This window comes from Neophocaena asiaeorientalis, unplaced genomic scaffold (genome assembly GCF_003031525.2).
Source record: "Neophocaena asiaeorientalis asiaeorientalis breed wild unplaced genomic scaffold, Neophocaena_asiaeorientalis_V1.1 scaffold172, whole genome shotgun sequence".
Lineage (NCBI taxonomy): Eukaryota > Metazoa > Chordata > Mammalia > Artiodactyla > Phocoenidae > Neophocaena > Neophocaena asiaeorientalis.
The window spans coordinates 112,062-128,032 of NW_020173716.1; the positions used below are offsets into that span (position 1 = coordinate 112,062).

General features: G+C 33.9%; 1 protein-coding gene across 2 annotated transcripts in view; it reads right to left on the reverse strand.

Moving 5' to 3' along the window:
* The window catches only part of ITGAV (integrin subunit alpha V), an 85,228-nt gene that overhangs the window by 35,761 nt on the left and 33,496 nt on the right, over positions 1-15,971 (reverse strand). For both annotated transcript variants that reach the window (XM_024750649.1, XM_024750648.1), the window contains exons 4-10: positions 14,910-15,024; positions 9,009-9,070; positions 6,946-6,991; positions 4,282-4,407; positions 3,372-3,416; positions 2,568-2,611; positions 2,424-2,480 (exon numbers count right to left, since the gene is read on the reverse strand). In XM_024750649.1, the coding sequence (XP_024606417.1) occupies positions 2,424-2,480; positions 2,568-2,611; positions 3,372-3,416; positions 4,282-4,407; positions 6,946-6,991; positions 9,009-9,070; positions 14,910-15,024 (495 nt within the window). The remainder of the gene's footprint in view (positions 1-2,423; positions 2,481-2,567; positions 2,612-3,371; positions 3,417-4,281; positions 4,408-6,945; positions 6,992-9,008; positions 9,071-14,909; positions 15,025-15,971) is intronic.

Here is a 15,971-nt window from a genome sequence, read left to right on the forward strand (position 1 = left end):
ACTAGCTTAGACAGTTAATATTTGTTGTATATTTATGAAATAGAAAGGGTTATTTTTTTCTCTGCATATAGTGCTTCAATCTAAATTTCTTCTTTCGTTTATACTACCAAAACAATGACAATCAGTTAATGAGGCTTGCATACTCTCCTAGATTTACTGGCAAGACATAGCACATGTATATCATTTTGGTGTCTTCAGCACATGCCATTTAAGTCCAAATACAATCAAGCCTCCTTCCAAGGCCCCACCTACTGTCTCCCTTCCTCTCCACTTACCCAAAGCACACCAGACAAACACACTACCAGAAAGAGAAACAGTCACAAACAGATGTTTCAACTGAACCCAAGAAGTTATAAATGATGCCTATGCAGTAAAAATAATTATTATTAATAGGTCATAAATGGTTCTTCCTATGTGAAACCACTACAACTCTAAAGAAATTACTGTTCGGAAAGATAGAGACTGGAATTCATTTTTGTTTCACATCTCAATCAACTATGTGCCAGTGGTTTTGCTTTTGAATTACACACAGTACAAATGTACTTGGTTTTATCATGGGCTTGTTTTGCAGAGGGAGAAAGAATGTCCTCTCCCCACCACAGGAGACTGCTGGCCATCACAGACAGAGCAGCCTGGCTGGAAATACATGTGAAAAAGGAAAGTTCTAAAGAGACTCCGACATACAAAACTAGGAGAGGTGAGAGATTAAAGACAAACTAAAATGAAGGATGAGTCAACAAACCAAAAAAACGTAAAGTTAGCAAAGCTTCCAAAATTTGATTAGCTGAGCTATCAGGAGGGAATGATATGGGAGATTAATATGTTAATCTATTTTGAATTTATACAGTATAATTGAGAAAATGAAAAGTGCAATCTGTGTTCAATCACAAGGTAATAAAGTGCATTGTATTTGGGGTACCATGATGAAGTGCTGACTGGAATTTAACAGAATACTATTCTTGGGCCTTGGTCTCTCAGGGCATCAGGCCTGAAACTGTAAAGAAAGGATGGCATTTACTGAGACAAGTCCTGGCCTGGGTATTATCACTAAAATATTTTCCTTTGATTCTCACCACAACCCCATGAGCAAGTTACCAGTATCCCTATTTTTATACATGAGCCACCAGATTTACAGTGGGAAACACCCTGCCCAATGTAGTAGTGAGTAGTGAGAGCCCACGTCTGTCCTAATGGAAAGCCCGTGCTTTCCCCCACAAAAGAGCTGAGGAAGAACAGAGAAAGAAAGCATCAAGGATCAAGTACAAGATCCAGAGACACACGTGGTCATTGGACAGGAGAAGCTGCTTGAGGTGAAGAAGTCACAACAGCACAAAGGGACAGCCACCCCTGCCACAAGCCTAATGGCTGTCAACTGCAGGTGTCAACCCTGACCACCACACAAACGGGAAGAGGTTACTGGGGACCTTGGGTCTAGTTTCCCATCCTATCAATCCTCTCACAAAGCCCAACAGAGTCAACTGAACAAGAAGTGGGCTTAAATCCCAGATCTGCAAACTGAGACGTTTTTTCTCTACCTATTGATTAATTTTTCCTTTATCATTACAGGCGTACCTCGGAGACATTGCAGGTTCAGTTCCAGACCACCACAACAAATCAAATAGCCTAATAAAGTCAGTCACACAAATTTTTTGGTTTCCCGTACATATAAAATTTACATTTACACTATACTATATAGTCTATTAAGTGTGCAATAGCATGATGTCTAAAAAAAACAATGTACATATCTTAATTTAAAAATACTTTATTGCTAAAAAATACTAACCATCATCTGACAACTCAGGGTTGCCACAAACCTTCAATTTGTAAAAAACGCAGAATCTATGAAGTGTAGTAAAATAAAACACAATAAAACAAGGTATGTCTGTACTAACTTACCACTTCAATCTCTGAGTCATACAATACAGAATATTATAAAACGCCTGTAATTGTAGAGAATGTCTAGTACTAAGTTTTAACTGAAGAATGTTTTATTTCTTGTAGCACAAATGAAGTTTACTTGTAATATCTACAGTAAACACATCTGGGCCATGCTTTGTTTTACATCTAATAAAATTAAAAGGCAGAGATCATTTTTTAAACGATAATTTAATATCATCAGCAAGGAAAAAGGAATTTTTTGGTTTTGTATGTGTGCAATTAGATTCTGCATTTCCTTTAAAAAAAAAAAGCTATTAGGGCAATTACAAGTCTTTACTTAAACAAATCACTTTGGTTAAAACAAAGGAGAAATATTTAAAGCTTATTTTATATCTATAATATCAAATATTAAACAGTTACTATATATTGAATATTAAACCATCAGAATATTACTAAGAAAAGTTTTAAAGACATTAGGAAGTGCTGGTGTTAAAATGTTAAGTGAGAAAAAAAATAAAACAAAACACAACACTTTAAAAGCATACCTGTTCACCAGTAAAATTGTGTAAGGAGGACATATTTTTCCCATCATAAATATAAACCTGTGCAGGAAAAACAAAAGCATATGAAATAGAGTAAAATATAAAACAACCCAGATATTTTTAGAAAACACCTTTTAACTTTCCTACCATTCCCAAAGTCCTTGCTGCTCTTGGAACTCCTGAAACAAAGTCTGAAAAGAAAAAACTTAATTACTCATTTTTAAGGCCAGTATTGGCAACTGCAGGAGTAAGTGGTTATGTCAGAAAGCTTTAAGTATTATTTCAGTAGACAATGAGTAAGAGATTTTAAAAACTTGGTACTCCATAATAAATGACCCCAGCATTTTTTAACCACAAAATCAAATCTTTAAGAAACATGGAAAGATTCTTGAGAACCTCAAATAAATGCATGTGTGCCCTCAAGGTATTCACAGTCTTGTGAAAGAGAAGAGACAAGAGAAAAGGGCTTAAGAATGAAGAAAAGCTAAACATACAGTAATGAAAGATAATTCAGAGCAAAGTGAAACAGGGTAGAGGTAGCAGTGGCACAGAAATGTGATCAAAATCAGGTAGAGCCTAGGATCCCCAGATTGAGCTCTGAAGATGAACAGAGAGAGGATGGGGTAACAGCCTTACTGACAGAGCTTGGAAGGTTACAAATTACGGGCCTGAAGAAAGAAGAAACTATTAAACTATGCCTCTCCAAGAGAACTGAATCTGCTGAAATCAAGAATGAAGGAGCTGAAGAAATAACTGAAGTGCTGGGGCCTGGAAAGGAGCAGACAAGAGGTCACTGAGGCCCTCAGCCCCCTTGGCTGCTAGAGAAAGTTTACCAGAGACCAAGCTCAATATCAAAACTCTTTAATTGCTGAAATTTTTCTATGCCACTTGTTTCAAATGCTTAGCCTCATTTTTTTAAAGAGGATTAAATATAGTTCAAGTGCATCATACCATCTATGCCATCACCGTTGAAATCTCCGACGGCCACTGAGTAACCTAAAGGGGAACCAAAGGTAAGACACCATCAGGGCAGGACTGGTTATCTTCAGCATACTTGCTGACTAAGCTTTCCTGGAAAATATCTTCAAGTAATTCCTTTAATTATGTAATATTTTGTCCTCTAGGAGTAATAGATTCATATGTATATGACAAATATATCTTAAAGAAAATAATGGAGTTAAATACTTAAACAGTATATCTCTGTTAGAAATATAAACCTGTTTTATCAACTTTACAAAGGAGTCAGTTAAAAACAGGGTAAATCTGCATTCATCATAAAGAAGCGACAACAGGTTTTCTCAATCAGCACAATACTATTTCTGTCATGTATTTTTTGGTTTAATGAATATGAGAAATTTAAAGAGAGAGAACAAAAGTTAATAAATCCTAAACCAAAACTGTAGTTTAACATAGTGAATAAAAGTTCAGGAGTCAGACTGCCTGGGTTGGAATCTCAGAAAAGCAAGTTACAAGTGAGGGGCTTTAGGCAAATTATTTTGCCTCTCTGTGCCTGTTTCTTTATCTATAAAATGGGAGTAAAACATTAGGACACTTTCATAGACCTGTTGTGAGGACTAAATGAGTTAATACAAGTAAGCACTTAGAACAATGCCCAGGACGGGTCAAGCATATCTTAAAGGTTATCTATTATTATTATCATTGTGTTAATAATCATGCTTTTAAATTTCAGTTACTGACATACAGTATAACCTAAGTATTCATAACAAATATGTTCCCTATATTTTAAGAAAATCTTAATCTATTTCACATAAAAGATTTTCCTACTGAAAGCAGCATATGTAAATACAGGACAAATCCACCACAACACCAGAAAATGAATCCATATTTTGATTTTACCTACCCAAGTAACTGTCATCAAAAATAGCTTGTGCAGTCCGAGTTGCTAACTGGTTATTATACTTGATGCTATAAACTTTGGGGTCATATTTAGATACAATTTCTGCTATTTGATCTGAAATGAGCTGACCTGAAATAAATACAAAAAATAAATTATAATTTGAAATGTGTGGACCTGAAAAAAATATATAAAATAAATGACAAGTTTCTAATGGGAACTTTATGACACAGATGATGGAGAGCACCTGCATGAAAGAAAATAGATTAGATATGTATTTCTAATTATTAGCCTAAATAACTCTTCTTCATAATACTAAATCTGAAATTTGATTATTTTTAAGTCATAATTATTTCTATTCAAGCTAGTACTTAAAATTAGTCTCTGCTAAAAAACAAAAATTTATAAATGCAGAATTAGTTTTAATTCACTAAAAAAAAATCAATGTTAAATAAATGGAATCATAAAATCAAAGATTGTTTCCAAACCAAATTTCAAGTTAGAATTTGAAAAACCTACTGAAATAATTACTTTTACCTTCATAATAATTTGTTAAACTGATTTGTTTAACAAGTTATTTGGACACTTTTATGAAAGCAGCCTGAATGAGTGAGTTCACTTTTCTTCCCAACCTTAAGTTATTAAGTACACAAGAAATCCAGAGAACTACATAAAAATCGACTGCCTCCCTGCCCCAAGAAAGGTTGTTTGATTTATCAAATGCCATCTCCATAACATATGAAAAATAATCTCTTCATTTCTGCTATTTCAGAAAGAAAATCATAATAGCTAAAGATATTAATCTTGTTCCAATTTTTCCAGTCACATAAGCTGAGTTTGTAGGGCAGAAACACTTTCTGTCTGGGTCACTACTTTACCCTCTGTGCCTAAACAGTACCTAACACATAGGAGGGATTCATTAAATCTTTCTTGAATCAAAGAACACAGGAAAACTTATCATGTCTTTGGAATAAAACACCATTATAATTTTCTCTATTCTTACAGAGACAATTCTGAGATCTATAGAAAAATTCATCCTAATATCTTACGTATTCACGGTGAAACGTGCTGATTTTAATCTTATTAAAACAAAATATTCTCCGCCCAGTCACTGAGTTTTCAGTTACATATTATATACCATTTATAATAAATCTCTAGTGAATATAATATTAATAGTATCTGTCCTAATTTATAATATACAGGAATGCATACATTGTGCATGCTTAAAAGAACAAGTCATTTAAACATGTTCACAGCTGTGTCTCTTAAAAAGGCAGAGTTAACAAAGAGTCCTGACTCAGAATCACAAAATCTATCTTTGGTTCCCTCACATGCTCATCAGACACTTCCCTCCCTTCCACTGAATGACATACCTAGCAGTAAAGAAGAAAAATAAATCCATGTTTTATAGCTAATTAGAAAGCATTAATATCTATTTTCTTACATAGAGTCAGAGCCGCTATTTTAATTTTTATTGTAAAACTGTAAAACTCAAGTATAATTTTCCTAAATCATTTCATTTTCCAAGAGGTACAATTCATAGAAATTCAAAATTTTTTTCAAATTCAAATGCCTGATTTTTCTTTTTTCTCCTTTGCCATCCCTTCCAATTTTTCACTTATTCCCATTTCTCATTCCTTCTTATTTTCCTTCCATCCTGTTTTCCTTCAGCAAATCTCTTTTAGTTTCCCTTTCTATAAAGCAAAAGCACAGGTTTTCCTACAAGGAAGCAAGTAAAGAAAGCAGAGTGCAGAATACAGAAGTAAAATTCAGAATCAGAAAGTACTTGCAAATCAATATAGTCATAGATTTTCCAGTTCTTCCAAATATTGACAATGCTTGAATAACAGAATCTGGTAAATGGCACTTTTTAGCAGAAAATAAACATGTGACTATATTGACTAAATAAATGTGTCTCTAATGATAAATGAATCATAAACTAAGAAAATAAGCAGATATAGTTACCTATTTTCAAACTGTCAGAAAATAATGATCTGTTATACATTTGTTCAAATGGTAATTTTATTAGTCCTCAGAAAATGACTAAAGAACGTAGTGTTTTATCTTTACATCAATCGTCAATGCCAGTTTAATATATTCTTTTGAAACTTAATAAGATCCTCTATTTAAAAAACTCCCCAAACACAAAGAAATCATTCTTGATGTCAGCGATTAATGAGAAAATAACCATTTAAATATTTTAATGTGCAAATTCAAATTAAGTTTAAAACCATGAGCTTTTGGAAGGCCACAATTTACCTATTACAAATCAGTTCCACACACTTTCTAATGCTTAATTACATCATTTCCTCTGAAGTACAGAGATGAAAAAGTACATATCATAAACAATAAAAATAAATTATTTTATTAATTTACTTTATAATTTACTTTTAAAATATTCAGTTTATTTTCTACCAGGAATATATATAATATACGTTATATATTATGTTATTTATATATTTTACATACACCTTATATGATGTTATAGTCCTTTTTAAAAAAATTGTATACAATTTTTATACAATTTATACAAAGATAGTGATTATACATTTAAATTTTATTTTTCCATTTCTTTGTTTAAAATAATTTGAAAGGTTTCATAGGCACATGATAAGCCAGATGAGTCTGAAACACAGTCATTATCGGGTAGTTTTTGAAAGATTAACCTACCTTGCCAATAAAAGCTACCAGGACCACCAAGAAGTACTCTGTCAGCCTAGATTAAATCAAACAAAAAGATACATATTTTAAAACAGGTATCTTTAAAAATGGAGAGCAATGTAATAAACATAAAAGCTACATATACAAGTATATATGTATATATGACATATATATACAAATATTATATGCATATATTAAACACGTATATATTAAAGCAAACAAAATCATAAGTCTTAAACTCATCTAATTCAGTAATTTTCACTATACTTTTTCTAAAACACAATGCAATAAATATCAAAAAGGAAACTTATATTCACTTAATATGTGAAAATATACAAACATATATATACATATAGATTCGTAGATCTTGGCTGCTTCACACACGTAGTATGAAGTGCCATCAGCATAGTATTATTGGTTACAGTAAGAAAAAAGTCACTCCTTAATTCTGTATATTACCTTTGTGACTACATAGGCAAATTTCCTTTCTAATAATCAGTAAAAATTTTTCAGCTAAAGGAAAAATTTTAGTGTCTTGCATATCTAAACAAGAGTGAGGTTAGAGGGTAAAATTTTCAGGGTTTATTATATATACAAATTATACTTGACTAGCATTTCTTACATCTGTAACAAATTATAAGTATCTAATTCAAGGTAGTTAGTGTTTGAACATAATATTTTAAAATTTCCTCTTAAAAAAAAAAAAAAAAATTTCCTCTTGCTGGAGGTTAAGAGAAAATTTTTCTCTCTCCAAATGGACATATAGCCTTTCAAGCTTTCAACAACCTCTGGCCATGGCTATGTAAAAGATATTTCTAAGTTGTCTGCTTTAAAATGACACCATTTTTCAGAAATGAGTTGAAGAAAGCAAACAGTTAATATAGCAATGACTGTTCATAGTATGGGAATATTTCTGGGGTTATAGTTGTACTGGCATAAGTACAGAAAATAAGGACACTTTTTGCTTTAATACAACACCTATTTGAAAACACATCATATGAGCTGAAACCTAATATGCATTAATATACTTTACCTCTCTTTGTTTTGCTTCCTTAAATTTTAAATTATAAGTAATTATGAATAAGCTTTGAATTATGAATTTCAAATTGAGTGAATTAAAATCAATTACTTAATAAGGAGAGTCAACTATAATTACCAGTACCTAATCTAGAAAAAAAATTTTAATACAGACAAAATACAAATTTAAAAAAATAAGAAAATGCTTTATTAGTTTTTCTGAATCATGATTATAGTTTCTGTTGTTTTAATAAATTTAAGGCACTTCTGTTTGCATTTTCTAAGAAAGCCATATTAAGCTTTCTAAGGAAGCTCTACTTTTAACCAAGCAATGTATTTTTGAGACTTCTCTAGGAGTAATTAATAGTCTCAATTTGATATTCAAAATGTTCATATATCCCACAAAAAAAAAACCCCAACACACAAAAGAAAATTACATAAAGAAAAGTACTTAAGAAAAATTTCCTCTGAAAATATAAATGGAATTCTTATTTTTAAAAAATAGCTTAAAAACTATCAACTCTAGAGAGCATATCAGCTTAGTTAAAAATACATAGAGCCCTGTATATGAGATTTCTTACAATAATTAAATTGCTTCAACTTTACTTGTTGCCTGTAGGCACATAATAGATGGTAAATAAGCATGTTTTTCAACTTTTATGTAACTAAACTCTGATTTTGTAAGAAAGCTCCCATTGCTAGCTTTTATAAAAACTCAATTTCAGTCAAAAATAGAAAGGTTTAATAGTCTATAAATTTATCCAACTGGAAATTCTAATATTAATATTAAGTCATAACAGCTATCTATCTTCTACTCAGGAGATTTTCTACTGTCCTTCATTCCATTTTGATGTCTATTTCAAACAAGCAATGTCTCCTAGGGAGAGAATAATATAAAGCAACAGATATCAAAATGCATGGGTCATTTTTATTAGCTGTTTTCATAAAACAGGTAATAGTTACAGAGAATCTGAAGTATTAACCAGTTAATTTTTAACCATGGCTTAGATAATAAGGTAGATCTGAATCTCACTCAGTCTTAAATGAGAACTTACTTTAGTAAAATCAATGCTGAATCCTCCTTGACAAAATCCCTGTCCATCAGCATCAATATTTTCTAAAATAAAAAGATTGGAAATATACACAAACCCCAAAACAAACAACACAAAACAAAACATAAGAAAAATCTGATATCACTCTAACTGTAAGATAATGTACTAGTATCTGAGAGTGTTCATTCACTCAGGCACTTAATGAGTTATTAACACATTCTAAAAAAGTTAGTATGGGTCTTCCCTGGTGGCGCAGTTGTTGGGAGTCCGCCTGCCCATGCAGGGGACACGGGTTCGTGCCCCGGTCTGGGAGGATCCCACATGCCGCGGAGCGGCTGGGCCAGTGAGCCACAGCCGCTGAGCCTGCGCGTCTGGAGCCTGTGCTCCGCAACGGGAGAGGCCACGGCACTGAGAGGCCCGCATACCGCAAAAAAAAAAAAAAAAAAAAGTTAGTATGCATGTTTACCAGCACCCATTAATCAGAAATGGCAACAGAGAGAGATGAAAGTACCTGGACCAGTCAGCAGGGGACAGAAAGATCACCTAAGATGGTGGATTTCAAACTTTTTATTTTTAACCACAACCCACAAGATTATAGTTTATATCATAGCCCACACAACCCAACATACACATATTATATTTCATTCCATTTTAAAAAAATTACTAGTTATGACTCATACTTTGATTTCATAAAACAATGATGAGTTTTAATCGAGTTAAAAACTCCAATCTGAAATTTCTATTTCTTACTATTATTCTCCTACAGTTGTTAGGTCTTCACTAAGTTATTATGAATACTTAAAGGAGATACCTACATTCCTGATACATTTCCTATATATACATTTATATCCAACAACAACAACAAACCTGAAAAAAAGTAGTTCAGAATTTGGGGAGATGGCCAGACCCTAATTTAATATTCTGCAATGAGCAAAATACGAAAACTACTCTCACAACACATTTAGAAAGTCAACTTTTTTAAACATGACACTTTTAAGTATTCTCCAAATGATAATAGACTCAATTGTTTTACTCCTTTATACTCAATTATTAAATTGGCCAATAATAATTAACTCTAATTAATAATAAATTAACTCTAATCATGAGTAATACTGTACCTAGAAGTAACAGTGAGCCTGAAGACTCTTCCTTGTTTTATTTTGAGGATAATAAGCAACAATGAAAAACAGCTGCTCTTCAGTCATCAAGGAATTCTTGTAGTCAATGTCACAATATCTAAATAATTTTGCTATAGTATTCCTGTATTTGCCACCCAAATACAGGAACCAAAAATATCTACTTTCAGTCATGAGGACAACTCACAAGAATTTTTGTCAAATAATCCCATCTAAAATTTTGAACCCATTTTAAAACCTGGGAACTGCCCCAAGATTACACACTTAATATCTAAATTTAGAATTTTTTTTAGAAAATAGCCTCAAGAGTATAATGCTACCCCAATGTAAATTTTTGTAACCAAGAGGCAATGGGAAAATGCAGGGCTGGGGCTTCCAGTGTCTAGTGAATCATACTAAGGAATTCTGCCCCGACCTCAAGTCAGCCGTTTATTTCCTTTATTCGAGTTGCATCTGGGGAACTATTTCAAGCTATTTATAAAGACATCCTTTTTTGATTATCATACTGTACAATTATCTACTTTATTTGGTTTCCCAGAACATCCAGCTAGAAACATAACCGTCCTTTAAAATGTTAACAGGTACCTATTAAACAGTGCGAATGTAAAGAATTTTATGTTGACTATAATCTACTTCAGTGAAGGCTTTTGTTTTTATTTCTATGGACAATTAATATTTCTGCTATTTGTTAAGCCTGACAATATTATAAATAATGTTATTGGTTATGATAGTAAGAGCAGCTAATGTTTATTAAGCCCTTAATTTCTGTGAGCCCAGTACCGTACTAAAGCATTTAAAATCTTTTAAAATCTATACAGCAATTCTATGAGAGATACTATTATTAGTCACAATTTACATATAAGAAAACTGAGGCTCACAGAAATTAAGGAACTTGACTCTGGTAAACCATCTAGTAAATAAAAGAGCATGGACCTGAGGTGAGGAGTGTCTACACCACTAGGCTGCACTATCTCAAGCCAGAAGTGCATTTATAATTCCCTAAGCAACCGTCAAGGGGAAGAAAAAACAAACTAGAAATCACAACTGAGAAAAATCTATATGCAAATAACATTATCATCAGAAAGTAGACAGAAAGAACAAAGACTCAGTCTGAGCATGGAGATGAAAGAGTATTTCAATCATATGATTTGTGGTTCAGGCACTTTTAGAACAGAAAGACATTTAGCCTATTGTATAATGCCAAGAATGGTCATAGATACAGTAATGAGAAGCCAAAAGCAAACATAATCAGTAATCAGGTAAACTTTTATAGAGTGACGTTCCACAGATCCATATAGGTCACGTTAAAAACAAAAGCATGAGGTGGATGGACCCAGAGTCTGTCATACAGAGTGAAGTAAGTCAGAAAGAGAAAAACAAATACCGTATGCTAACACATATATATGGAATCTAAAAAAAAAAATTGGTTATGAAGAACCTAGGGGCAGGACAGGAATTAAGACACAGACATAGAGAATGGGCTTGAGGACACGGGGAAGGTTAAGGGTAAGCTGAGACGAAATGAGAGAGTGGCATGGACTTATATATACTACTAAATGTAAAATAGATAGCTAGTGGGAAGCAGCTGCATAGCACAGGAAGATCAGCTCAGTGCTCTGTGACCACCTAGAGTGATTGGGAGGGGGGGAGGGAGACGCAAGAGGGAGGAGATATGGGGATATATGTATATGTATACGTATAGCTGATTCATTTTGTTATAAATTAGAACCTAACACACCATTGTAAAGCAATTATACTCCAATAAAGGTGTTAAAAAAAAGAAAGCAAACAACAAACAAATGAACAACAACAAAACCCACAAACTACCACCACCAAAACAAGCAGTTATCAAGAAGTTGGCAATGTAGCCCTACAAAACTGGCAGCCTCGCGTAAAATCAGCCATTGGGTTACACAATTTATTAAAGTATGAAAAAGACATAAAATACAAAAATAGCATCTCTGAAGTCTTTTGCCTAAATCAGCGTTTTACCAGTGATGAATCACCCATGACTATAGATATACAGGTTGTTGGCAGAGTGCAAGAATATAACCCAAGTTCTGAGATTCCCACTCTTGAGCGTTCTTCTCTGGGCAGGTTGCCCCTTGCACTTCGGGCTGCAGGTAGCTTAATACTTCAAAGGTTGAGCCCTAATGTACATATAATGATCAAGAGATATTGAAAGCCAGCTTATTAGGAAGAAAGGCATTCACTTTGATATTTTTAAGATTGTTCTCTCTGCTTTTTCTAATATTTGAGGTATTACTATTGAGATCGGGGATGAGCAAACATCTTCTGTAAAGGGCCAGGTAATAAATGTTTTAGGCTTAGGGGCTATACAGTCTCTGTGGCAAGGACTCAACTCTCCCTTTATAGATAACATGTAAACAAATGGGTGTGACTATGTTCCAATAAAACTTTATTTACAAAAACAGACTCACAAGCCATAGTTTGCTGATCTGATTTGGATGTTAAATACTTCAGAAAATAAGGTTAAAATGTCTGTGCTTAAACCAAATAAGTGAAAGCATTATGAGCAGCTACATCATGCAGTCTTAATCCTTTAAATACATGTTAAGAAGAGAACTGGTCGTTACTGAAGAGGCAAAATGATGAAAAATACTAGCTGAACATGGCAGTATATCCTCAAGGGATCATCGTTAGAATGCTTGTTTTCAGAAGGGTTCTTGTCTTCTTACATCAGGAATTATCCAAACCTGCACTTTTTTTTTTTTAAGTGTTTCCCTTGTAATGTTTAGCAATTTTCATGACATGTGAATAGTATTCTAAGCTATTAAATGGTAGAATGGGAGCTGTCTTGTCCTGTGACTATTTTTTTTTTTTTTTTAATAAATTTATTTATTTATTTATTTTTGGCTGTGTTGTGTCTTCGTTTCTGTGTGAGGGCCCTCTCTAGTTGCGGCGAGCGGGGGTCAGTCTTCATCGCGGTGCACGGGCCTCTCACTATCTCGGCCTCTCGTTGCAGAGCACAGGCTCCAGATGCGCTGGCTCAGTAGTTGTGGCTCAAGGGCCCAGTTGCTCTGCGGCATGTGGGATCTTCCCAGACCAGGGCTCGAACCCGTGTTCCCTGCATTGGCAGGCAGATTCTCAACAACTGCACCACCAGGGAAGGCCCAAACCTGCACTTTTGAAAGCAGTATTCTCTGTAGAAAAGCTGTGCTTAATACAGAGGAAATAGAAATGGAAAACATTTTCTATTGTTAGTAATACAGGGAAAAGATTCCTTTGGAATAAGACAGACCTGGGTTAAAATCCTCATTAGATCACTCACTACCATAAGACGTAGAAAAAAATGACTTCAATTGTCTGGATCTCAGTTCCCACATGTATCAGAAAAGAATAAAGGTGATTTTACAGGTGTGTCCATCACATAAACAATAGGTTACAAGCCTGGCACATAAGGGTTAGCTCATCCTTCAGAGCTACGAAATTATCTTCTCACCATAGGAACATTTTTGCAATACAGAAATTAAAAACACAAATTTAGTCCTCACATTTTCCACATGCCACCAAAGACAACAGCACTATGACCAAAACACCAACAGAAGGTGGTGTAGTCAGACACTGAGGATAAATCTGCCCACCTCCTCCATTCTCGCAGCGTGTGCTTTCTGACCTACTCTAATAAAGTGGTTATGGGTACGTATCATTCTTTTCATGTTTACCTCCCACTTACAACAAGTAGGGCCAGGGCAGTGGGCTAAGAAATAAGTGTTTAATGAATTCATTCTGCAATTTCTCAGAGGTTCAACGGCTTAGAATTTTGAAGACTAAATAGATACTTTGGTATCACAAGTTACCTAACATGGAAAAAAAGTCTAGCAATAAGAGTCTTACATGTTGTACTTTTGTTATTAATTCTCTTTACTACACTACCTGGTGACCAGTGGAACAGAAAAAGTAATGGCCTAAAAAGTGGTCCAGGTATAAACACCACACTGCATTTCAAGAAGCTATTTTTATGTTTCTGATATAAAGAGGATATGGAGTGGTGGCCAATTCAACAATAGTGGAGAAGCAAAAGGACTGTAATCTCCAAGAAGGAAAAAGTATACAGAGTTTGGAAAAGCATAATCAGAATTACAAGTGCTCAAAATCATCTTTAGTCACAATATAAATTTCATTGGAAATTTCAAATAATATTAGAGAACAGGGTGAGATCTTTTAGATCAAGAGAAGTGAGCTTAGTCGACAGACTGACAAAGAGACTGATTAAAAGCAAGGAAATTCAGACTCTGACTCCTGACCCCAATGTTTCACCTTCCTATAAAAACTCTGGCTCCTTATGACAATTATTTTTGACTTTTAACATCATTATTTACATAGAGCTGCAGTTCTCAAATTCTGGTATCCATCAGAATTACCCTGTCTGTTAAAAATGAAGGTAGCTAGGCCTGACCCAGACCTGCTGAATCAGAATCGTTAGCTGTGGGGTCTGCACCTCTGTTAGAGAAGCTCAAGGGAGCACATTTTGACTAATAGTGACTAAAAATGCAGATTTCCAAAATCAAATATTAATTATTACTGACCAAGGAAGATGAAAACTAGTTCTTAGGGAGAAAGATAAGCCTGTTGACTGCATATTCTAAATTTCTTTACATTAATAAAATTGCCTTCATTTTGCTGTCATCAAACAGCACCGTATGTCTACAAATTTTAACACACACACACACACACACACACACTTTTTTAACAGCCTAGGCTTCCCAAACCTCTTTGTAAAAGCTGGTCAATTTCCTATACATACTTGATCTGCATGGAGCATACTCAACAGTCTTTGTACCATCCTGAAGAAAGCATGTTCCAACAGGCTCTCTCTCCTGTTTCATTTCAGTCCTCCAGTGGTACAGTGGGGCACAGGCCTGAAATCAAAGGGGGTGGTCCACACATAAGAATTCTCTGAAAAAAATTAGTGTTTCATATAATCTATACTACCTCAGATTACAATATACCTTTATAAGCATTTATAAAAATTAATCAAACCTATCCTTTACCTTAAATTCCTTATCACAGTAGTGGATAAAGATTTTTAAAGTACTCTTCTCATATGCTTCTAAAGGCCATATTTGGAGTCTAGGTATTTTTTTTTTTCAAAATAGCAAAATCATTATTTTGAGTAGCACCTTTCTTGACGTTAGGTGCTAAACTGAAGGGCACAGACCAAATCAATATTTAACTAAATAACACTCTCATGTGTGTAGAATATATCCCTAAGTTATAAAGCAAATAATTTATCAAGTAAGAAGAGAGTAAAAGAATTTGCAGTGCTTATTTTATTTACTTTCCAAATAAACTATGACCTTTTTGCTTTCAGAATTATAGACTTCAACACCATGTAAAAGTGGTAGAATGCATGTTTTTTAACAGCATAGTAATCTACCAAAGTATAACAATTTAATTTGCTGGAAAAAATTCAATGAATTTTCTATAATACCCTTTGAAGCAAAACATTTTAATACAAACACTACAGATAACACTGGGCTATTTTATATTTACCCTAAAAACTTAAAGTAAGAAATGACTGCCACTTCTCTACATGTACCTGATGTTCCAGAGTGGAGTATTTGCCATTTCTGCATATTTTTGCTTCTTTGTACCTCCTTCTGCCTAGAATGCCACCATCCTCAACCTCTCCCTTCACCTCCAATTGCTAAAATTTGACACATCCTTTGAAGCTCTGCCGAAATTTCACTTCCTAAACAAATCCTTCCCTGATGCCCCACAACCCAATGGAAAAAAGAAGAAAATAATAAATACTAGGCAAGTAGTTAAAATAGGGAAGGGCTCTCTGAGGAAATGAAAGTAGAGC